Source organism: Schistocerca piceifrons, chromosome 1 (assembly GCF_021461385.2).
Source record: "Schistocerca piceifrons isolate TAMUIC-IGC-003096 chromosome 1, iqSchPice1.1, whole genome shotgun sequence".
NCBI classification, from domain to species: domain Eukaryota; kingdom Metazoa; phylum Arthropoda; class Insecta; order Orthoptera; family Acrididae; genus Schistocerca; species Schistocerca piceifrons.
Genome location: NC_060138.1, coordinates 400,139,033 through 400,164,418, shown reverse-complemented (window position 1 = coordinate 400,164,418; position 25,386 = coordinate 400,139,033). Strand labels below are relative to the sequence as shown.

At 38.7% G+C, this 25,386-nt stretch overlaps 1 protein-coding gene across 1 annotated transcript in view; it reads left to right on the top strand.

Moving 5' to 3' along the window:
• Positions 1 to 23,423, top strand: part of LOC124729173 (transient receptor potential channel pyrexia-like) — a 163,994-nt gene extending 140,571 nt beyond the window's left edge. The window contains exons 7-9 of the mRNA XM_047248493.1: positions 6,075 to 6,267; positions 20,192 to 20,383; positions 23,085 to 23,423. Of these exons, the coding sequence (XP_047104449.1) occupies positions 6,075 to 6,267; positions 20,192 to 20,383; positions 23,085 to 23,420 (721 nt within the window). The 3' untranslated portion in view covers positions 23,421 to 23,423. The remainder of the gene's footprint in view (positions 1 to 6,074; positions 6,268 to 20,191; positions 20,384 to 23,084) is intronic.
• Positions 23,424 to 25,386: the final 1,963 nt, after the last annotated feature.

The window sequence follows — 25,386 nt, the reverse complement described above, 5'->3', positions numbered from 1 at the left end:
GTTTGTGAGTATCGAAATGTGTGATATAAATAGCGATATCATTTGACTGCATTGACTTAGAAACTTTTCACACCTTAGTTTGTGACACAGATTTCAGCCAGATACTTCTACCCATCCCTCAGAAAAAGGAGTCTTCCAACAGTCAGACACCCAGACGGACAGAAAACATAGTGAACCAATATAATAAAAAATCAAAGTGAAAACTTATAACAGAAATGTAAATTTTACAACAGAAAACAATAGTTTCATTTTTTCACACAATGCAAGTGAGTTAAACAATACTTTTCTAATTTTAAAATTTGAAAGTAAAATAAATATTTTCATTGCTCATTCTCTATAACAGTTTTAATCTCTTTTGAAGTGTAGTTCTAGGAACACTGAAACAATCAGTAACAGCACTTGAAACTGAAGGCATCATTGCAGAGTCAGACCACTCCCCTACCCTCACCAGTACACTTCTTCTTGAACCTTGACCTAGAGCCCTTTAAAAAAAAATTATGTGGCCTATACCATCCAATCTTGGTATAGCCCATACTACTTGAATGACACTGCAGATTAAAACATGGTGGAAACAGAAACTGGATTGTGTGGGTGGGATTTCATTATTCATTCATTCATTCATTGGACTAATTAAACATTAATGCTACCATGTCAACAAAACACACTCGTGCGCGCGCGCCCACACACGCACGCACGCGCACACACACACACACACACACACACACACACACACACACACACACACAAGTGCTGTGGGCAGTGTGGTTTCAGTTGCCAGAGATTACAGTCGTATGTGCGACCTGAGCTTTTGTGTGTTTGTGTGTGTGTGTGTGTGTGTGTGTGTGTGTGTGTGTGTTTTTTTGACGAAGGCCTCAATGGCTGAAAGCTTTAATTGTGAGAGTCTTTTTGTTGTGCCTATCTGAGACTCAGCATCTCTACTATTTGTTGAGTAGCAACTTTCCTTCTCATAATATTGTTACGTTCCATCCTGGATTTTCCATTGTTTGGTTAATGTTACTTTGATAATATTACTTCTCACATGTAACACGGTAAACTGATGCTGAAAATTAGACCATTCACCAGCCTCAACACTCAGAAACAAATAAAATTTATGTAATTTTAATAAACATTTTTGGAACAGTGATTAAAATTTTTTTTTAATTTTTTGTTTTTAAAATTCAGTCTTAATCACACCACGTATGTTACAAGAACATAGGTGACCGGTTTCGGTCATATCACATGACCAACATCAGACCCATGGCATCCTTTGAAGATGGTAGGTGGAGCACTCTTCTCAGGTGCTGCGATGTCAACTGGTTAAAAACAAAAAATTTATCTAAATTGAAGTTGGAGGGGGGAGAAAGGAAAGGAAAGGGAAGGAACTAATGATATCAGCTGCATCGGAACTTTATGCGGAATCAGCAGCGACAATTGAAAATGTGTGATGGACTGCGACACACATCCAGAATCTCCTGCTTTCTAAGCAGTTGCATTAATCAATTAGCCACCTGGACACAGTTTTTATTGCAAATGCATCAACTATCCTCTGTTTGAGTCCCAGTCCAGCAAACATTTTCACTTGTCACTGTTGATTCCGCATAAAGTCCCAATGCAGCTAATATCAATAGTTTCTTCCATTTCCTTTCCTTTCTTTTCTCCCTCCTCCAAATTCAGTTTACATAATATGTATCAGAGCTGCAGATTCTGCATAGTGCAGACGTCTGAAAGAACAGACACCTTGCATTCATATAATTGCTTCATCTTGATGGGCAGCGAATCACAACTTGCAGTGCAGATGCACATTTACATTTGACTTCTAGTGCGAATCTAAAATTAGTGAGCATAGAGGCCATGGATGGGTACTGCAGATAGGTGGTGCTGGATAGGAGCATGCTGAAAAAGTCCACGCATTTGCAATAAACACTGTGTCCAGGTGGCGCAGAAGTTAACCCAACTGTCTAGTAAGCAGCAGATCCTGGGTTCAAGTCATGGTCCGGAACACATTTTCACTCGTCGCTGCTGATTCCACACAACGTCCCCATGCAGCTGATATCATTAGTTCCTTCCCTTTACTTTCATTTCCTTTCTGTCCCCTCCACCTTCAATTTATGTAATATGTATCACAGCTGAAGATTCTGCATTCTTTTGAACTTGCCCAAGCTAACAGACACAGATTCAACAAGTATATCATTTAAGTTCTAGCAAATGGAGGAGTGATGTTGATGTCTATGATTTATTTGAAGCACTGCATGTATTCATTGTCTAAGGAGAAATCTGAGAAAAACTAATTGGTCATTACTTTCCACCAACTCATACTAATTGCCATTCCCCTACATAATACTTTTCATCAATTGAATAACAACATTTGACAATAGTAACAGTGACTTTATGGAAAAACGTAAGGCATCTTGGTATAACTACGAAATGTCAAATTGAACAAACTTCTGCACTCTAAACCCAATATGTAAAATAAAAGTTGACACCAAAGCCCCTACAGAGATCAAACAGGAATCAACAGGGCGGATTCATTATTTACAGTATTATGACCAGCAAAATAAGTGAAAAATTAAATTTATTAGAAAATAGGGAATAATTAGATAGCAACATTAATATCCTCACATTTGTGGTGATATTACTGCACTCGCTGATCATAAAAATGAATTAAATGTTCTTACAGCACAATTAATACATGCTATCAATGGTACAACTCTTCACCTGACATCGCTTTTCATTAAATAACAACACACGACAAATAAATAACAAAGCTTCTACAAAAAACAAAGAATTTAAAATTTCCTTGCAGATTAAAACTGTGTGCGGGACCAAGACTCGAACTCAAAACCTTTGTTTTTTTTCAGTCTAGTGCTCTAACGACTGAGCTACCCAAGCATGACTCACAACCCGTCCTCACAGCTTCAATTCTGCCAGTACCTCATCTCCTGCGTTCTTCGCAGAAGAGCTTCTGTGAAGTTTGGAAGGTAGGAGACGAGGTACTGGCAGAACTGAAGCTGTGAGGATGGGTCGTGAGTCGTGGTTGGGTAGTTCAGTTGGTAGAGCACTTGCCCATGAAAGGCAAAGGTCATGACTTCGAGTCTCGGTCCAGCACGCAGTTTTAATATGCCAGGAAGTTTCATATCAGCACACACTCTGCTGCAGAGTGAAAATCTCATACTGGAACAAAGAATTTAATTGTATCAGTGCCATGCGAACCTCGGACAACTCTGTAAATACTGAAATGGAATCTTATGACAGATTCCAAAGGAGTTATTTTCTAGGAATTCAGAAGTCCACATAGAAAAATCATTAATCTATAGATCTGAAACTTGAACTTTCTTTTTCTTTTTAAAGTTACTTGAATGTAAAATCTTATGGAAGACACATTAATAATGATTGGAGAATATTACTTAACCACAAACTTATTAATGAACTGAGTATAATAGTCGAAATTAAAACCAAATAACATGGCACACTTACAGAGCACCATGAGACGAAAGCCACATTTCCCACTGGAGGATGACCTCTTGGACATCACACAGGAAATACTTGGACAACATTCAAAGTAACTTGGGAAAATTAGGATGGAAGAGACTTAAAATTTATTTGCAATGACTTAAGTAAAGCAGCTCAATGCAGCTCATTCTGTAGCAAAGAGCCTCCACAGCCTGTGACACAGAATAACAACACAACAGCCCTTATGCAATGACTAGAACTAATTAACCACTGAAACTTGCATATTTCTTTTGATTTCAGTTCCTTATTCCCATATTCAGTGCATCTAGTTGCCACAATTTGAAACACAGTACATATAAAGTTTTGTATTAACTTACATTGTATATGAATTGCACAGATGGGCATCAAAATAACACATGAATGAACAAGATTATTTAACCTGCAATACATAAAGCTCTAGTTCTTTGTACAATGAATGGTAATAGGTCACCAAATGTTCAAGAGCAATTTTGTACAGTACTTTGTTTCATTAGCAGTAATGAGGGAGGGAATCTACAGCAATCAGAAATGTTTGATAATCCGCATTCTGCGAAACTGTGTGGGACAGGAGGGGGATTGAAATGTGCGTTCATCAAACCCTGTCTAAACAGAATAGTTAGAGTGCATTTTGGCATTGCCATCTCGGAAAACATTTTCCTTGTTCTTGAACATCTTGTGAATGTTGTGAACCATGGAATGCACTTGTTCACCCAAAGCATTGACATAATTCTGGGCAGTCATTCCTCCTTGCACAGTAACAAGAAGTTAACAGGAAACCACTTCCCACAATATCGCAGAGCTGTCTTAATAATTAAAAAGGTGGGAAAGAAAACAAGCAGGTCGGTGCTAAGCTTATCATAAATGAAACAGAAGTGCAGAACTAACTTTCCTGAGTTTTGCAATGTAGATTGGAAGTGCATTTATTCAAGAGAATCATTCCAAAAGGTGGGATCACAGTGACACACATAACTATCATCAGGCGAACATAAGGTGTTTCTCAGTAATCTCAAAACTGAATGATTAGCAATAAAAATAGGTAGTATTTGTTAGTGATTCAAAAGTTATTTTAAAACTGCTCTTCTCAGTTAAGACCCATATGCCAATAACACCCTATGTACAGTGATATGTATAAACAAAACGAGGAGAAAGTAACTAGGCAATGAATTCAACTTCATTAATTCCATTTTAGAGCCCAGTGTCTTAGGCACTGACCCCCTTCAGTAATGACAGAATGTAAACAGTTTAACATATAAGCTACTTTGAATGACCATAGAACACAAATTTGAGTTGTTTTTTTGGAAATAACGGGAAGGATTGCTAATTAAACTTATCACTATTTTCATACTATCATTGGTATTGACCACCTGCATAGGAAAACATCCCTTTCTGTAAAAAATATGTAATGAATTGCAGCAGAAGATTGTTTAAAATACAAACAACGTTTATCATGGCTCATGGGTAAAACACTGTTCCCTCCATGGTAGGAATTGCAGCAGGAAGTCTTCGCTGGTCATTCCTGGCCCATTCCCAATGAATACGTGAGAAGGAATCATATCATATGGTTATATGGTTATTTGGAACAGAATTTCTTGCTCTTGCCCACAAAATTTTTAGATGTCAGTGAGCTGTGAGATACCAGCTCAGGACCATGGACAACAGGAAACAAGTGAAATGTTGCAGATATATGTGGATAACACAGGGTACTCCAAACCTGAGCAAGCCTTTTGGGGAGTCTGCACGCACATCGAGGAAGACTGTGTGATACTGATTGGAATTTTTCATTGTGCAAAAATGGATCCTTCAGTTGAGGTGATATGTACCGCCCACCAACATCACAGTAAAGGGCCCCAGATTTTGCTGTTTTTCTCTCATCTTAATGACTGCAACATTACTAACACTGCCAATTGAGATGTTAACATAGATACCCACCAAGATAAAATAGCAACTCCATTCCATGGGAAATGTAGGGGAGCAATCACATACCTTGACTAGTCTGCAAAGTCTGTGTATTTGAATGCTCCTGCAAGTCTTTGGAGTTGTCTGGAATAATGCTTTAAATGTCGTTGTCAGTATCCAACCCATCTGGCCATCTTACACATTTTTGTAGTCCTTGTCACAGCAAATCACAAACACTGTCAAGGTATGTAGAGGGAGCTGATTAATGTTTGTTTAACAAGCCTAATTTTGCAGACAATAAGCATCCATTTGATTTAAGTCATAAAACATTACTTTCATTATGTATTGTTTCTTCAGGGAAATGCAGAATACAATTGTGCATCTCATAAGATATTTCATAAATTACATGAGTGAACCCTTAAAACAAGGGTATTTTACCCATTGTCATAACAAACTACTTGTAGCAACTACCAGGATTGTTGATACACTTGTAAAATTTTAGGTTACTTTATGAAGAGCTGAGTATGACTATTAATAAATTACTATTCATCACAATGTCAAACAAACATAATACTTTCTGGCCTACAGCTCTGCACTCAAATGTACTTGTAATTTTGGTCATGATTATCATTGTAACAGAAGTACACTTGAGCTGCACTTCTCAACAGAATGACGTTCTGTGCATCCAGAGGTGCGCTGCGCAGTGTACTCAAGACTGTGGTGATGATGTCTGGAGAGCTGGAGTTCGAGGACATTTTTTATGATGCGGACCAGCCACTGCAGTATGCAGGGACTGCACATCTGCTGTTTTTCGGCTTCGTGCTTCTCGTCACAGTCATTCTGACAAACTTGCTTGTTGGACTCGCTGTCAGTGATATACAGGTATGGTACCATCATCTGTCTTTATTCTGGTCACATGAATCATTTCTCTTGCAGTGTATTCTATATAAGTGACACAGATATCTATGACTCATCACTAGAATCTATATATTTCCTGGTTACTATTCCAATCCTAGTTATCCACAAAGATTAAGAGATTTGAATTAAAAATGAAAATGTGTCATATATTCAAGCTGTCAAGCATATGACACACAGATTACAGAGAAATCTTCCACATTGAACAAGAGACGAAGAGAAGAAAACTAACCATTTTTACTACATTTTAAAGACATTTGAAATACAAAAAAAATTGGGAGCTTCAAGAAATAATTCCTATGGAGCTATAACAATTACAATAAATAGGTGTTGACTACTCACTTTATATCAAAACTATGTGCTAATATATGCCACACAGCAGGTGACACAGTAAGACGAATTACATGAGTGCATGTACGCAGTGCACACTCATAAAATGATGGGCAGAAAGTATCAATACTTTAAAACAAATTTCACTGTGGGCCCTAAAGATGCAAACACACAGCACAAGAGGATCAGAGGAAGTAAACTAACAAAACATTACAAGGAAAAAGATAGACTGCTACTCACCATGAATATGACATGTTGATTGCAAACATGCACAATGAAATGACTGTTACATATTGAGCTTTCAGATAAAGTCTCCTATACATTCACACAATCAGGTACACCTCACCCACACATGGTTGCTACTTTCAGTCATTCCTGACAGAATGTGTGTGTTTTCCTTTCAGAAGAAGGCTTTAGTCAAAAGCTCAATGTGTAACACTACTTTCGTTGTGCCTGTCTGCAACTCAACATGTCACCATTATGGTAAGTAGCAATCTATCCTTTCTGTAATAATGTTAATACTGTAACCTCTACTTTCCACTGTTTGAAAACATTATAAGGCTAACATATCAAACTAATATTTCAGAACTCATTTTCTCTCTTTTTCATTTCATCTTTTTCTTTCTTCAAATATAACATTAAGAAGCTAAAATACGTTGCCCAACATCACATGATATTCCACTGATGTTTTCTGAGAGATGAAGAACTATGCACCAAAGGATATAAAAGTGCTGGCACAATGCACCAATATTGTAAATTTGCTTTCTCTCTACATGAATGAACAAAGATAACTGAGCAAGTCCCAGTGAACTATGATAGTGAAAGTCCATTAAGTTGGTAATTACATACGACAGATTTCACAAAATGTACAAGTGCTGCCAGTGCAATTATAAGAATCAGGAAAGTACTAAATCCAATCATCATTATGCTAAACCTAAGAAATTAAACGATATGTACAACTGGACTGAAATGTACAGTGCAAATCAATTGCTAAGTGGAGAAAACCAATAGTCAAAAGACAGAAAATGGTCAACAAACAAGGAGAAACAGCTACCACGCAAAGATTGAAGATGGTTCAACAATGAATGTAGATCATCTAATAATGAAATAAAATATTAACAAACAATGAAAATTAACAGGTACACACTACAAAAGATTGGTAAATAAAGAGAAAAGAGTTGCCAGATAAAGAAAAGAGACCAGAGAATGATTAAAAGAGACCACTGATTACAGAAAAAAGATCTCTAAAAAGGTAAAAAATTCCAGCTAAATATGGAAGGAAGATCGCTTAACAAACAGCATACAGACAAAGCAAACAAGAAGAAGAATCTCAGAAAGGTAATTAAAGCATGGTTTACACCCAAGGGAACACAAGTAAACAAACATTCCCACTGGCATAAAAAAAGGCAGGCAAGTGCGAGTGCTCTTCATTTTGTCATATTGTTTGCTAGTATTCCACGGTAAACATTTTGGGACATAATGCACTCCTTTCACAAAGAGTAGTATATTTCTGCTGATGGTCTTTGCTGTATTTGCACTTTTGATAACTACAGAGATGTAATACTGCTTCAAAGGCCTGAACATCTACTAGTATGCTGTGATAAGGCAACAGTGCATTGAACATTGATCAAAAACACACACGCCTTATAATCAATTGTCCCTTAATTACACATCAATGATATAAACCTCTAAGAAATACTATGAGAGTCGATACAAAAGACAAAAAACACATGTCTTTGACGCAACATACTGGATAAAGATATGGATTGCAGAGTCCAAGAAAGTGGGTACGCATTCCGCTATATGCTAACTTTTTTTCTTTGTTTCTTCTTTTTTTCTTTTTTTTTGTCTTGGTGTTTTAACACATTCTGATTATTTCTTATAATTGTAATACAAGTATATTCTGCAATATTTAATGTTATTTACACTTCTTTCAGACTAGAAAACAGAAGACAAAATAAATATTTAGCTGTTTATTTCCCTATACATGGTGACCTCAGAGCCTGCGGTTAGCCAGGAACCTAAGAGGACAGCTTAAATTGCTGCAAGTGAAATGAGCAGAAACAAATTCATGTTTCTCTTTGTCATGGTGTCTCCAAAGTTGTTGAAGATACAACTATAGCAAAGACCATCAGTGGAAATGTAATCCTCTTGTGAGAGGAATGTATCAGGCTCCAACATCTTTTGTGTTCCGCTGTTTGTCGCTCCTTTAGTAAGCCATCAAAGGAAGTTCGTGTCCTCTCTGCATCAGTGCTAGCTGCTAGCTGCGCATAAAGTTTTCATCTGTCGTCTTGTTTACATTCCACGTGGGAAAAATATATCTAAAAACCAAGATGAAGTAACTTACCAAACAAAAGTGTTGGCATGTTGATAGACACACAAACAAACACAAACATACACACAAAATTCAAGCTTTCGCAACCAACGGTTGCTTCATCAGGAAAGAGGGAAGGAGAGGGAAAGACGAAAGGATGTGGGTTTTAAGGGAGAGGGTAAGGAGTCATTCCAATCCATGGAGTGGAAAGACTTACCTTAGGGGGGAAAAAGGGACAGGTATACAATCGCGCACGTGCTCCTACCCTTGTAACCTACCCGGTGTAAAACCTGTCCCATGCACCCTCCCACCACCACCTACTCCAGTCCTGTAACCCGGAAGGTGTACACGATCAAAGGCAGAGCCACGTGTGAAAGCACCCACGTGATTTACCAACTGACCTGCCTACACTGTGAAGCTTTCTATGTGGGAATGACCAGCAACAAACTGTCCATTCGCATGAATGGACACAGGCAGACAGTGTTTGTTGGTAATGAAGATCACCATGTGGATAAACGTACCTTGGTGCACGGCCAGCACATCTTGGCACAGTGTTACACTGTCCGGGTTATCTGGATGCTTCCCACTAGCACCAACCTGTCAGAACTCCGGAGATGGGAACTTGTCCTTCAGTATATCCCCTCTTCCCGTTACCCACCAGGCCTCAACCCCCGCTAATTTCAAGTTGCCGTCGCTCATACCTCACCTGTCATTCAACAACATCTTTGCCTCTGTACTTCCGCCTCGACTGACATCTCTGCCCAAACTCTTTGCCTTTACAAATGTCTGCTTGTGTATACCTGTCCTTTTTTCCCGGGATTGGAATGACTCCTTACCCTCTCCCTTAAAACCCACACCCTTTCGTCTTTCCCTCTCCTTCCCTCTTTCCTGATGAAGCAACCGTTGGTTGTGAAAACTTGAATTTTGTGTGTCAATCAACATGCCAACGCTTTTGTTTGGTAAGTTACATCATCTTTGTTTATGCTGCACTGATTAAAATTAAAAATATATTCTCACCACTTGTGTTCACAGTATCTGTAATTATATGGCTGACTTACAAGTGTTATGTTCAAGATTTTTAATAATAAATAAAATCAATTCACCTGGGATCACATTATCTGCCCTCTAATATCATTTCATTAATCATATTTTATTAACATTAGCTTCCTTATACATATGTTGCTGCAGGCAGCAGAACGAATGTGACATGGCAGTTACTGAAATGTGCAACAATCATTAATGTAAATTCACAGCTGCCAATAATTAGAACTGCCATATATCTTGATTTCTTCATATTTTTTCTAATTTTCAGCGCATCTGTGGGCGTCTTGGAGGGATTTTTTTATACAGCTGTCTGGGGTACGCCCAGATCTTTTTTTGTCTGGAGTAATTCAATCGATTGGAAATAAATAGATTTTAATACGTCTTAGTGAAAATTCACTAAATGAGGACAGGTGTGAAGGTAATTTCATACATTTTATATTAAAAACTATCACACTTAGATGGTCTCCCATGCATATGCTTTCCATACTTCTTTACTGAGGACAATGAGAAGCTCCGGCAATTGACAATTAGTTGCGCCACAGTGCCGCCCTATCTGCCAGACAATTGCGCGCAGGTATGAGCACAACCATCTTCGAGACTTGACATTAAACTGTGTTAACTGCCGAACATTTGGCAGATGTTTTGTAGGTGCCTGTAACTGAACGGGTAGTGTTGAAGACTGGTAATAGAAAGGACTCTGGTTTAAATCTCCTTTACAACAATTTCTTTTTTTTTTTACTTTTATTTACATTCCATATTTTCTGTCAAGTGGAAACTGTAATAAAGAAACACTGAATTGTAATTTTCTAATAACAATAATATTTTCTTTTCAACTATAGGTCATTCATATGAAACAAATTAAAATTTGACATGGACATGTGAATACATCAATACTAATCGAGAACAAATTTCATTCTGCCGCAGTGTGTGAACAGAAATGAAAGTTCCACACAGGTTAAAAGCAGATTAACATGTCAGGAAGTTTCATCAATAATACTGGTGCATGTTGTATACTTGTTTCTCCACTAAACGACGGAAGAAGAAATTAGTGGGCATTAGCAGTAAATGAAGGAGTATTATTGATGAATATAACTCATTTTTGTTTCATGTGACACATAATTAAAAATAAAATATTATTTTCATTAGAAAACTGTGATTCAATATTTACTTATTACAATTTATACTTGACAAAAAATATAGAATTTAAATAAAAGTAAAAAGAAAAAAAAATGTTGTAAAGTAGATCTGAACTAGTGACTTTTCATCAGCAGTCTTCGATGCTATCTTTTTCAGATGTATGTGAGTCGTTACAAGGTGATCCCCTCATCCTGTCGACGAGGTCCGCGCACGTCATCTCAAAGAAAAATGTAATGTCTCCTTGTCACTGAGAATTACGACACTCACTATAAGTTACCTTTTTATGTGCAGCACACCCCAGCTGCAAGGAGGATCCAAGAAAACACTGGCCAAAAAATTGGCAGAGTACTGTCAACAGCACAGGTGATGCTGAAGATGAGTAAAATATTCCTGTATAAAAGCCCAAAAATGAAGAATGCTCTTGTCACTGTTGTGCAACAGATAAGATATCAACATTCACTTGATCTATGTCACAGCATTGGTCTTAGTGCGAGGGAAAAGGGGAAGTGGGTTCACTATATGTGGGGTACCCATTCAGCTCCAGGCATCTATGAAACATCTGCCAAATGTTTGGCAGGTAACAGTGCTCAGAAATCATCCCATTTTTAAGAGGAAACTTTTCAAGGTTTTCTTTTTCAAAATTATGTCGTATTGCTTTAGGATATTGACGGCTGGGCACAGATTTTCAAATCCTCTTAGTATATGTGAAGAAAATCAAAACTAGGCCTTTCGATAAGGTCTTCTTGTCAGATACAAGCTCATATTTAGGCACACAGCAGTAAAATCTGTACAACCTGCTGTCTGGCTAGAGTGCAAACACAAATACAGTGCATAAAAATCCAACAATAACTCAAATACACTGCAGTCATTTTTACAAGTCTTGAAAAGAACAACCACAGTTTTGTGAAAGACTCAATGAGGGTGACATTTAGCAGCAGCACCAGGTATGTTGCGGCCTGACATCACTAACTGCACTTTCAGAAAGTTCAGGATTCAACATTTTATTCCTTGAGACTGTTTTGATACGAGGTACACCTCTGTCAGCACTGAGAGACAAACAAGGAAACATTCCTCTTCTTCTCATGTCCTGCCCTCCAGGACACTGTGGCCATAGACCAACTTATTATCAACAGACTGTATGTGTCTGGGCAAATAATCTGACATAATCCAAATGTCTGGGGTTTTCAAAGTCTTTGAATGTGGTCAGCAAGTTAAGTGATGGGAGGTCAACAATAAATCAAGTGTAAATGCTAACCTTTCTTCTGGTTACGTTGTTTGATGGTGATCAGTGTTCTGCTTATAAATTTCCTCCTCATTTGCAATGAATTAGAAACAGAAAAGCATCAACCAGCATATCGGCAAAGTTTGAAATAAACGCCAAAACAAACTGGAGCTGCAATTCCATGTTTAGTACATTATCTCCATGCGTTTCATTCTTACATGCAAATTCAGAGACCTACATTCTTATTTTCCTATGCCATTGTGGTCAGTTTATCAAAAACAATGCACTCCCTGTGCAAAACAATTCTGTCTTAAAGTTTTGCACTGTGGCTCTAATTGTAGTGTTGTATCCTGTGCAGTGAATATTAGTGCCAGAAAACAATAACACAATGTTCACAGGCTATACTTGTTATCTCGAGTTCTCTTTTGTTCCCTCGCATGACTGTAAATGGTTGTTCACAGACACAAGCGAATGGTAGCAAACAGTGGCAAATTATCTGGAAGACTTGCTTGTTTGGGTTTGCTTCTATCTGCTCCGGTGTAAACCACATGTGGACAAGCTACATCATTTTTTATGTAATTGACTTCTTCCGATATTCCAATAGATAATCATTGCTCTTCTGTAAATCTTGGTGATGGCACATTTAGTCCCAAGAGGTACCAAGCAATAATTCCCCCATCAGATATTGACACCATAAATTTGTTAGTACCCTCATACTTAAAACTTCTAGTCTTTTGTCTGATGACTTAGCTTCAGTGTAGTACTTTGTGACATTTCTAATACAGTGCTAAGAGACCTGGTGCTTCCTCTTTAGTTCTTAGCAACAGAGTGCAGCAACATATTCTCTTCAACATCTTCACTATACTTCGATGACTGGCTTACCCCGGGCACTAAATGCTGAAGGTGCCACAAATGCACTATACTCCATCAAATGTCTAGGTGCTGATGGGATGTATGTACTGGGAAATTTTTCTTGGCAGAGTTATCTTCCAGCTACCGCTCTTCCATCTGCAATGCCCTAAATGACGTTCATGACACCATTTTACTCATTTGTGGAAGTTGCCATGTAAAGAACATTATGAAATATCTTTAGCAGCTACTGGCACGGTGCATATCAGCTACAGCAAGAGGCCCAGAGCTGTTGTGAACAGGACACATGTGCCATATTTTGCCTTAAGTCATTAGCCGCAGCTCAAATTTCATGTGACATGGGACTGTACAATCTGCCAGTCAGCAACATTTGGTTCACAAGTTCTTACATAATTTCTCATACTGCATACTCACACAGAGGAAATGAGCTTTTTCCCATATCTCCCCAGTGCTGGGTGATGCAAATCAGGACTTTGGTGTGTCATGTAATGCATCTGTGGGAGAATAATATGTCACAATCTTGAGGTTCTCTGGTGCCTCATTTCGTGATTAACTTATTTTCTTTATCTTGTAAATGTTATCAACAGGAGAAAAATTAACAACAATCATTATTGAGTTGCTTTTCATATCAGCATGCAGTCCTTGGAATGTTTCGGCTCATTTATGACTCACCCTGTATAGAGCAAGAGAATTCAAAGAAGAAACAAACAAAAAAATTAACTATGTAACTATTTTTTTGAGATGATAAACGGAATTTTATTACTCTTCACAAAAAGTGGTTAGAATTTACTGTCGAAATTTTGTGTATTTGCAAACATACAGTTTTTGTTTCCTGAGTGTCCTCCTGCCAACAGACTCACTACATTCTTTCTAAAGTTTTTTGAGCCTCCTGGGTGGTGCTACACGAGTATTGGAGCTGGCATCTAGATTTATCTACTACAGATCTCCTGGCTTAAACATGAACATGAAACTACTTCACAACGATTCTTTTCAGAACCAACCAACCACACACCTAAGCCATAATATTCAGATTTTACAGCTGAACGTCGAAGGGCTCAGCCGATCTAAATCACAACATCTCTCCCGTATGCTACTCGAAAACAATGTAGATGTGGCAGTCATTCAAGAAACTCATATAGTTACGAATGAAGGCTGTATTCCAAGAGGACATGTAGCTGGCTATGAAGTCCTGGGATCTACATACCACCAGAGCTACAGCTGTGCTACCCATATACGCAGTAACATTGAAAATGTGCATCTGATATCTGCAAACTCCATAAAAAATATTGAGACTGTCTAAGTTAAAGTTAAAGATGTTACTGAAACAAATGTCTAGAAGCCTCCAGCAGATAACTGGCCAGCTCATGTTCTTCCCGTTTCATCACATCCAAGTGAATATATTGGCGACTTCAACAGCCATCACAGCAATTGGAAATACAGCGATACTGATGAAAATTGTAAGGATCTGGCAAATTGGGCTGAACATACCAACCTTAGCCCAGCTTTTGACTCAAAGGACAAGGGAACATTTAAATCTGCAGCCTGGAACAAGGATTCCAATCTTGACCTATGTTTTGTAACACAGGACTCCCAGAGACAACTTCTACATACAGAAAGGACAGTCCTTGGAGGTTCCCCAAAAAGCCAACACCGGCCAGTAATTCTAGACATAGGAATTCAAATTCCTGTAATCAGATCAATGCCTAGACCAAGATGGAACTTCAGAAAAGCAGACTGCACTAAATTCTCCAGAGAACTTGATAAAGTGATCAAATGGATCCCCCTTTAAGTGAAAATTATGAAAGATTTGTCGGAGCAGTTCTAACAACAGCAAAAAGTGCATGCCTGGAGGGTTCCAGAGAGAATATATACCAGCCTGGAGTAATGACTGTAAAGAACTGTATCAGTCCTATTTAACCACCAATGATAGCGGAACTGCTGCAGAACTCCTAAAACAACTTGATAATGCTCGTAAAGAGGACTGGGAGCGAAAAACAGAAAGTCTGGATTTTTAAGAGGTCAAGCAGATAGACATGGAACCTCTTGAGAAAACTGGGAGGAAGTCTACCACCCAATATCCTGAAGTAACACCAGACCAGATTGTGAACAGACTAAGTTCTCTCTCCAAAGCACCCCCTCCCCCCCCCCCCCCCCCTCCCATAAGCTACACACAAGAATGGTTAAGAAAAAGCTTAAAAACCTGAAGCAGAAGGCACCCAACAAATCAGAGTACTACAGAGACTTCACTGTAAATGAGATCACTGCAGCAATCAAAGAAATGAAAAAAGGCAAAGCCCCAGGATTTGACGGGATACAGCCAGAGTACCTCATCAATTGTGGGAACAGGACTCGTAGATGGCTTGCAAGTTTCTTCACTAATATTATGCTATCAGGGAGCATGCCAAAAGCCTCCAAAAAAACAAAAATCATATCAATACTGAAGCCGGGTAAACCAGCAAACAAAACTGCTTAGCTATTGCCCAATCACCCTCCTGAGCTGCTCCAACATGCTTTTGGAAAGAGTCATCCTCAACCGAATCGGTCCAAAGACGCATGAAGTTATTCCCATCGAACAGGCAGGAGTCAGACTAAATAGAAGCTGCACTGACCAAGTGCTCAGGTTAAATACACACATAGAAGCTGGATTCCAATGTCGCCTTAAAATGTCAGTGGCTTTTATTGACCTTACTGCTGCCTATGATACAATATGGAGACAAGGACTATTGTACAAACTTGCCAGTGTCACACACTGCCAAACCACAATCAGGCTCATAAACAACATGCTATCTGAGAGATACTACCAAGTAGGCCTTGGCAACCAACTAGGCAGACAGAAGAAACTCGATAATGGTCTTCCTCAAGGCTCAGTTTGGTGCCAATCCTGTTCATCTTCTATACATCTGACCTCCCTGAAACAAAGGAAGTTCATCTATGCAGATGATTTGGCCTTGGCCACCCAGCAGAGAACATTCTTGAAGCTGATGGGGAGATCCTATCTGCAGATCTAAGCACAATAGATGAATACTTCAGAAAGTGGAGACTGATACCAAATCCAACGAAGACTAAAGTCAGCTGCTTTCACCATAACAACAGAATGGCCAATTCGAAGTTGAATGTCACCTTTAATGGTCAGGTTCTTCACCACCAAGACTCTCCAGAATATCCAGGAGTGACTCTTGCTAGAACCCTCTCTTACAGGAAGCACATAGAAAACACTGCATCAAAGCTGAGATCACGGAATATCATCATACAGAAGCTGAGTGGTGTCTCATGGGGAGCAAGAGCAACGACACTGCGATGCACTGCCTTAGGGCTGGTCTATTCTGTTGCTGAATACTGTGCCCCAGTGTAGTTCAATAGCACACATGTGAGAAAAATTAACATGGAGCTAAATGCAGCAATGAGGACAATAACAGGCTACATCAAATCTCCTCCTCTATACTGGTTACCACCTCTGGCAACATTGCTCCACCAGACCTCCAAAGACAGAATGCCCTCCTCAAGGAATACCAAAAATTACTTAAAATTCCCAAGCTTCCAATGCACTCTGACATTCCTGCATTCCGAATGAACCAATTAAAGTCTAGGCAGCCATCTGTCCTACTGGTAGAATCACTACAGGCAGCAACTTTCAGTATCAACAAAAAGTGGACAGAAATGTGGAACACTATTGCCCATGAGGAACATCAGACCCTCCAAAGACTTGACACAAGACCACCCGGTATGGAACTAATGCGATGTGCCTGGAAATCAATTAATCAAATCTGCACAGAACATGGCATCTGTGCTGTAAACCTCTACTGATGGGGAAGGGCTTCACCTTCTCAGTGTGACTGTGGAAATGAACACCAGACGATCCCTCACATTGTAACAAGCTGTAGCAGAAGAGCCTACCATGGGAACTTGGAAGATTTATTTGAAGTGACAGATGCAGCCGTTGAATGCATCGACAAATTAGATATTTATTTAAAGACTTATTTTTTAAATTATAAATTATGAAAGTAATATATTTTTGTAAAATTTTGTAAAACTATGTAATCCACAATTGCTAGTTGTTGTTCATACGTAATGCCATACGCAAAATAAGTAAAATAAAATAATTCCCCCCACCCACCTCCGCTCTCTTTCTCTCGTGTGTGTGTGTGTGTGGGGGGGGGGGGGGGGGGGGGGGTGCATGCATATGTGTGTGCATTAGAGAGCTCTGTCAAGCCTATATGAGGTGCATCAACTATTAATCTGCATTCCTAATTTGGATGTCACTGGCAAAAGTTTGTCAGTTTTCAAACTGGAGGAACCACATGATTGATAGTAATGATAACTACTTCAATCATTCAATTTTATACACTGAATGTGCTTGTTTATCTAGCATCAGGTATTTCAAGTATTATGAAGTCTTTTGAAAGATATAACCCCCGGTCATCATAAACTTCACTCTACGATATTTCAACTGGACATCTGACGATGATCATCAGGTGTCCAGTTTAAATATGGTTGAGTGAAGTTTACGATGACCGGCTGTGATCCCAAAATTTCTTTGAACAATTAATTCACTGGAAAATTTTAAATTTCACAGATATAATTCCTTTTAGTGGCACTGATCTTTCCTTTAATCAGCTCAGAACCTGCATCATAGCTTCAAAACACAACAACAATAAGAATAAAGGGAAAAACTATCTAGACTCAAAAACATCTATACTTATCTCTGAATACTAATCACAAGGCTCTACTGGACACGTGAAAACTAGATCTTTACTTCCAGAAATGTAAACCTCAAAAACTCTCTATAAATAAAAATCAACTGAGTTGAAGTGTTTCCAGTGTGCTTCCGCAGCTCTTCAGCCGGAATACTATTAAGGCGAAGTTAACTGAAACTAGTTTAAAACTGTTACAGATGCAGAAATATTCATCCAATATTGTGGAGCATGCCTTCATTATATATTGATTACACCCAAATGTGAGCATGTCCTCAAGGAAGTCATTTCTGTTGGTGGATGTGAAGTTTGTATCAGGGTCTGAATCAGAGGCTGACACGGTTCTGCGACCGTGTGGGCTGCAGATTCCTCGACTTGCGCCATAGGGTGGTGGGGTTTTGGGTTCCGCTGGATAGGTCAGGAGTCCATTACAGCAAAGTTTTTGAGTCTAAATAGTTTTTGCCTTTATTCTTATTGTTGTTGTGTTTTGAAGCTATGATGCAGGTTCTGAGCTGATTAAAGGAAAGATCAGTGCCACTAAAAGGAATTATATCTGTGAAATTTAAAATTTTCCAGTGCTACATGGGTAGCAGGGGTTGTGTGGCGTGGGCTGGGCAGTTTTTTTAGGTTAGATGGCCTTGGGCAAGTACAGAAAGGGCAACAGCCTCAACGGGTGCGGGGCAAAGTCAGGACATGCGGGGACCAAGCAGCAATCGGTATTGCACAGGTAGTCCCAGTCTTCAAGAAGGGTCGTCGAGCAGATGCGCAAAACTATAGACCTATATCTCTGATGTCAATCTGTTGTAGAATTTTAGAACATGTTTTTTGCTCGAGTATCATGTCGTTTTTGGAAACCCAGAATCTACTATGTAGGAATCAACATGGATTCCGGAAACAGCGATCGTGTGAGACCCAACTCGCTTTATTTGTTCATGAGACCAAGAAAATATTAGATACAGGCTCCCAGTTAGATGCTATTTTTCTTGACTTCCGGAAGGCGTTCGATACAGTTCCGCACTGTCGCCTGATAAACAAAGTAAGAGCCTACGGAGTACAGACCAGCTGTGTGGCTGGATTGAAGAGTTTTTAGCAAACAGAACACAGCATGTTGTTATCAATGGAGAGACGTCTACAGACGTTAAAGTAACCTCTGGCGTGCCACAGGGGAGTGTTATGGGACCATTGCTTTTCACAATATATATAAATGACCTAGTAGATAGTGTCGGAAGTTCCATGCGGCTTTTTGCGGATGATGCTGTAGTATACAGAGAAGTTGCAGCATTAGAAAATTGTAGCGAAATGCAGGAAGATCTGCAGCGGATAGGCACTTGGTGCAGGGAGTGGCAACTGACCCTTAACATAGACAAATGTAATGTATTGCAAATACATAGAAATAAGGATCCTTTATTGTATGATTATATGATAGCGGAACAAACACTGGTAGCAGTTACTTCTGTAAAATATCTGGGAGTATGCGTACGGAACAATTTGAAGTGGAATGATCATATAAAATTAATTGTTGGTAAGGCGGGTACCAGGTTTAGATTCATTGGGAGAGTCCTTAGAAAATGTAGTCCATCAACAAAGGAGGTGGCCTACAAAACACTCGTTCGACCTATACTTGAGTATTGCTCATCAGTGTGGGATCTGTACCAGATTGGGTTGACGGAGGAGATAGAGAAGATCCAAAGAAGAGCGGCGCGTTTCGTCACAGGGTTATTTGGTAACAGTGATAGCGTTATGGAGATGTTTAACAAACTCAAGTGGCAGACTCTGCAAGAGAGGCGCTCTGCATCGCGGTGTAGCTTGCTCGCCAGGTTTCGAGAGGGTGCGTTTCTGGATGAGGTATCGAATATATTGCTTCCCCATACTTATACCTCCCGAGGAGATCACGAATGTAAAATTAGAGAGATTCGAGCGCGCACGGAGGCTTTCAGACAGTCGTTCTTCCCGCGAACCATACGTGACTGGAACAGGAAAGGGAGGTAATGACAGTGGCACGTTAAGTGCCCTCCGCCACACACCGTTGGGTGGCTTGCGGAGTATAAATGTAGATGTAGATGTAGAACTACAAGATACAAATTACTTTCTTTATGAGAGTAATAAAACATATTTCAACTTACAAAATGGGTTTACTGAGTTAAAATTCAGAAGTTGCAACAATTAATAATGGTAGTGGTCTCGCTGAGTTACATGTGAACCTCTTCTTTTTAAATGAAATACTCTAAAGCTAAGCCTTTTCCTACACTCCAATTCACAAGATTTCTCTTTTCCACACATCAGGGTCTACAGCGTTCAGCAGGTCTGGACCGTCTTGTACGACAGGCTGAATTGGTGGCCCATCTGGAGAGTGCCCTCTTTTCACGTTTGTTGACATGGCTGCCACCACGACTTCTCTCTATGGCTCATCAAAGTGCACTGTTGCTCACTTCTCCATACCACAGTTCAGTTTACGTCCGGCCCAACCATCCACAGGTGATTAAATAATCTCTAATTACATTTACATTAGTCCATTATCACCTGCTTATCAAATTTTCCTGCATGACAATGGATATTTGCTGCTAAAAGTTTAGACATTTCAACTTGGTTTCAGAAAATATACTACTTCTAGATAAAGTGCCACAAATAAATAAAAAGCAGAAAAGTTGGTCTGTGTGTATGGCATAATAGAAATACCATGAAAAATACATAAAACTGGAACTTATTAACACCCAGATCAACTGAATAGGAAAATCTTAAAGTACTGGTATTGAATAAAATAACTTAGAATTGTTGCTTATAGGCTGTCATGTTTCTCTTGTAGGGTTTTGTTTTCCTTTATGTTTGTATTTCAATAAAAATGAATAAATATAAATAAAAAGAAATGTATTTCAATCAAAATACAAAAATACAAACCAAAAGGAAACTGACACTCTGCAAGATTGAGTAAACAGCCTGATGAAAAAGAAGCAGCAGCAGCTTCCTTTTGAAGACAGGAGGAAGGTTCCAAGTTTTACAACCTATAGTACTTTCATTATAGACACAGTGCTGGAACAACTGGTCAATGGTGGTGAAAAAAACATACTGTCACTTTGTGCAACAGAAATAATTTGGAGAAATCAGAGAAAACCTAAATCTGAATGACCAAATGGAAAATTAAACACCTTCATCCTGAACATAAGAACAATGTGTTAACTACTACAACATGTCACTTAATGTTTGCTCTTCTTGAGTCCATAGTTCATTTATCCTGAATACAAGGTGTTAGTCACAGGCAAGTTGTTGAATGACCAAATCCCATTAAAAATGTTGAGAATGTGTAAATAAGCATTACATGGCTGGATGTATGACCAAGAGTATGTTCACAAAGTATTGAATGGTCTCCACAAGCGTTCTTTCAGCAATTACCTCACAATCATCTGTAGACTGAGAAACAAGCAGACTGGCAGATACTACAACAGCAATACCATTCATCTGCTGTGCAAGCTGTAAGTGATCCCTGCCCCCTCATACTAACGTTGCTCTCATAGTTCAGGCAGCATATAAAACAAGCATGCAATTGTATTTGCATTAAATCAGAGGTGAAACATGGAGGTAGCAATCATTTACATGAATTTATACCGACAAACATGAAATCTTGTTGTTAAAAAATTTTCTTCTGCTCACAGCATTCACCATGTGCCAAGTTGTATTTATCTACATAACTTTGAGAAAATAGTTTCTGCCACAATACAGACCCATTTTTCTGGAAATAAATGAACTGAAAATGAACAATTATTCCACAGCTATTTTTGATGATACAACCTAAGTGTTTACTTGTCCAGTTCATACAATTTTACCTGGAACAATGTGACTGTATTTATTTACTATCCATCTTTACGCATTGCAAAGCAGTAAATTTGTCCTTTGTGAACATACACACATACAATTACATAAATAAAACCCATGGTCTAAAAGATATTTTCAGATCATAATTGGCTATCAAAACACAAAATGTCCATCATACTGCACGCAATATATTCAACATATTCACATATATAAGTTTGATCTAAATGAAACTACATTAGTACTTTTACGGTTCAAATGGTTCTGAGCACTATGGGACTTAACTTCTGTGGTCATCGGTCCCCTAGAACTTAGAACCACTTAAACCTAACTAACCTAAGGACATCACACACATCCATGCCCGAGGCAGGATTTGAACCTGCGACCGTAGCGGTCACGCGGTTCCAAACTGAAGCGCTTAGAACCGCACGGCCACACCGGCCGGCAGTACTTTTATGGCACAATTTGAATTCTTCTACTTTATAAAATGCTTTTTCTGTAAGCCATTTCTGTATGGTGGTTTTAAACATACTCACCACAGCATCATCCTACTTTTTCCTCTTGAGCCTTGCCTTCCAGTAAAAAAATGAAAGGAAGGGCACATTAGCAGGCTACACCACAAGATCAAATACATAGGCCAATTTATGACATTCAGTACTTAACTTGTTTCTGTTTTAATTCATAATTCTCTGTAACATTCCCCCAGGAGAACTATTCACTCTGGTAGCAATGCACTGTAATTGACTGACTATATATATTCAGCAAATTTGTGATATCTATACTGCAGACTGCATAAACCAGAATTTTTTCTTTTTAAGTGAGATTTAATAATAACATTATGTATCCTTCTGGAATAGAGCACTTTTCACTGTATCAACAAATGATTTCATGCAGATACTTCCATTTAACAGAAATAGAAATTTTGTTGTTCTGTACCATTTGTCAAACAGGGTAGTAGAAAGACTGGAAGATTTATGTCTAAGAGACAAAGAGTAAAAAATAGTGGAATTCAACACTAATTTTGTTTATATGTCTTACAGGACAAGACATAGCATGCATTTAATGCAGACAACAAATGACAGTTGAGTTGCTATGAAGCACAAATGTCTCACTCAACAAATGTTGACAGTAAACATCTGCCTAGAATATAAAATATGCAGCTGAACATTTTTTTCTTAATAACTGTTGTCTCTTTCTGCACATATAATTTTTCAAAAATAATATAAACTAAACTATGGAAGAAAAAGTAAACTGTTCAGATCCCTATTTCCCTCTGTGTTGCAAATACCTCATAAATTTTAAGTTATGTATTATTTATCAATCATGAAGTCTAACACGTATTCTGAACTGATTACGTACACTGTAATTGCAGGCTGATCGATTACCTGCAGAAATAGCACGTTCTGCGTATCGGCTTGTCGCAGAAAGAAGATCACTGCTTCAACATCCTGGACGAATAAACAAACACGAACTTGCCTACTCAGTGTTTTTTGATCCTACAGAGCATGATGATGAATTGTGTACCCTTAGACGAGTGGCTTCTGCACCTACAGACCGTATGATAGCACATGTCAAGGCAATGCATGCTGAACAACGGCGACAAAATTCTTTGTCTGAAGAACGTTTCAATAAGATTACCAGCCAGTTGGAAGAATTGCAAAATTCCTTGCGGGAAAAGAGTAATTCAGATGAACAACACCAGTATTAATGTTCTGTCAAACACTGTATTAAAATACAAATATTTAAAGCAACACCAGCACATTAATAATAAAATTACAACAACAAACCCATGGTATAAAACATCTTCCTAACATGCTGATCATGCTAATATGTAAGTACATTTCCCTTCTACCAAAATAAAAAAGGAATATTAAACCAAATTTTAAAATGTGAAGTCCAGATTGTGTTTGGAACTGGTACTCTATTTATTTACTTATTTACACACAAAATTCAAGCTTTCGCAACCAACTGTTGCTTCATCAGCAAAGAGGAAAGGAAAGGGAAAGCTGAAAGGATGTGGCTTTTAATGGAGAGGGTAAGGAGTCATTCCAATCCCGGGAGCGGAAAGACTTACCTTAGGGGGAAAAAAGGACAGGTATACACTCGCACACACACACACATAATTATCCGCACATACACAGACACAAGCAGACATTGGAATGACTCCTTACCCTCTCCCTTAAAACCCACATCCTTTCATCTTTCCCTCTCCTTCCCTCTTTCCTGATGAAGCAACCGTTGGTTGCGAAAGCTTGAATTTTGTGTGTATGTTTGTGTTTGTTTGTGTGTCTATCGACCTGCCAGCACTTTCATTTGGTAAGACACATCATCTTTGTTTTTAGATATATTTTTCCCACGTGGAATGTTTCCCTCTATTATATTCATATTTACTTATTTATTTATTTTTATTTATTTATCTGATATTACGTAGTAAAATTTTGAAATGATTTCATTTGTATATCTAGTATGTCTTGAGTTGTTCCCCCCTTTTCCCATTCCTGAGTAGTTTATTAGTCAGAACACAGACTATAAAACCACAATCATCAATCTAGCATTCCAAGAAGTAGAAAAGTCAAGGGCCTGGAGAAATGTGTTAAGTGCATAGTTCCTTAACTGCACAGTCAGTTCATATCTACAATGCATTGTCATAATGACCAGCCTGAAAACAAATTTTACACAGAATTTTTGGCATTCAGGGTGTCAGGATGTTTCACCAGTGCCTTGGCCTCATCTTTCCCATCAGAATTGTAACAGGTATTGATACATGTCTCAGGTGAGTGAAATTTGAGTGAAGTGCAACATTTGTACGGAAATGAAATGAAGGCATGTCAGTTAATTTATTTGAATGTACACATAAGAGTGCTGTCAGTTACTCCACAATTAAACTTTCCTTTTAACAGTTGCTATCATTAACCTTTAAAATAGCGTGAGCTAAAATCACTACCTAAAGAGAATTTATTTTCACTTTTACAGACGGTGCAGTTTTCACACATTTAAATCACATTCTGAACAACCTCTCACAGTTTATTTGTTTACGTTTATAGGAGTGCATAGTTTCACGGCGATATGTTCTAATAAAGGTTCAGCCACGTCAAGTGGTTTAAAATCCACAATACCTCTGCTGAGTACTCCTCAGCCACTGTGAAATGGTGACTGTCTTCTGGTTGCTGCTGCCGTCCTTATATAGCAGCGCTCCCTTCCATAACGTCACTGGTACCCACTCCAGCACCATATATGGTAATGTTTGCATTGTGCAGCTTCCACACCCGCTTCAGCCTTCCAATGGCCGGGTCCCACGCTGTGCTTAACTGCAGGCCGCCGTCTTTATTGAGCATGTTGTCACAAGTTTTTATTTCAATGCCTTATTTTTTTATGCTAACCCAAAAACTGTTAGTCCGTGTGATAATAGATGTCTCGTAGAAAGCAGTATGATGATCTTTTTCTAATGCATGCTCTGCTACCACTGACTTCTCTGGGTACTGTAGATGAAAACATCTCTCGTGTTCTACACAGCACTGTTCAATGGTACGCACAGTCTGTCCAATATAGAACCGTGCACATCAACATGGTATTTTACATACTCCTGGCATTATGAGGCCTACATCATCTTTCACAGACCTCAAAAGTTGTCGAATTTTTGCTGGAGCCCTGAAGACCAAATCAATTTTATTCCT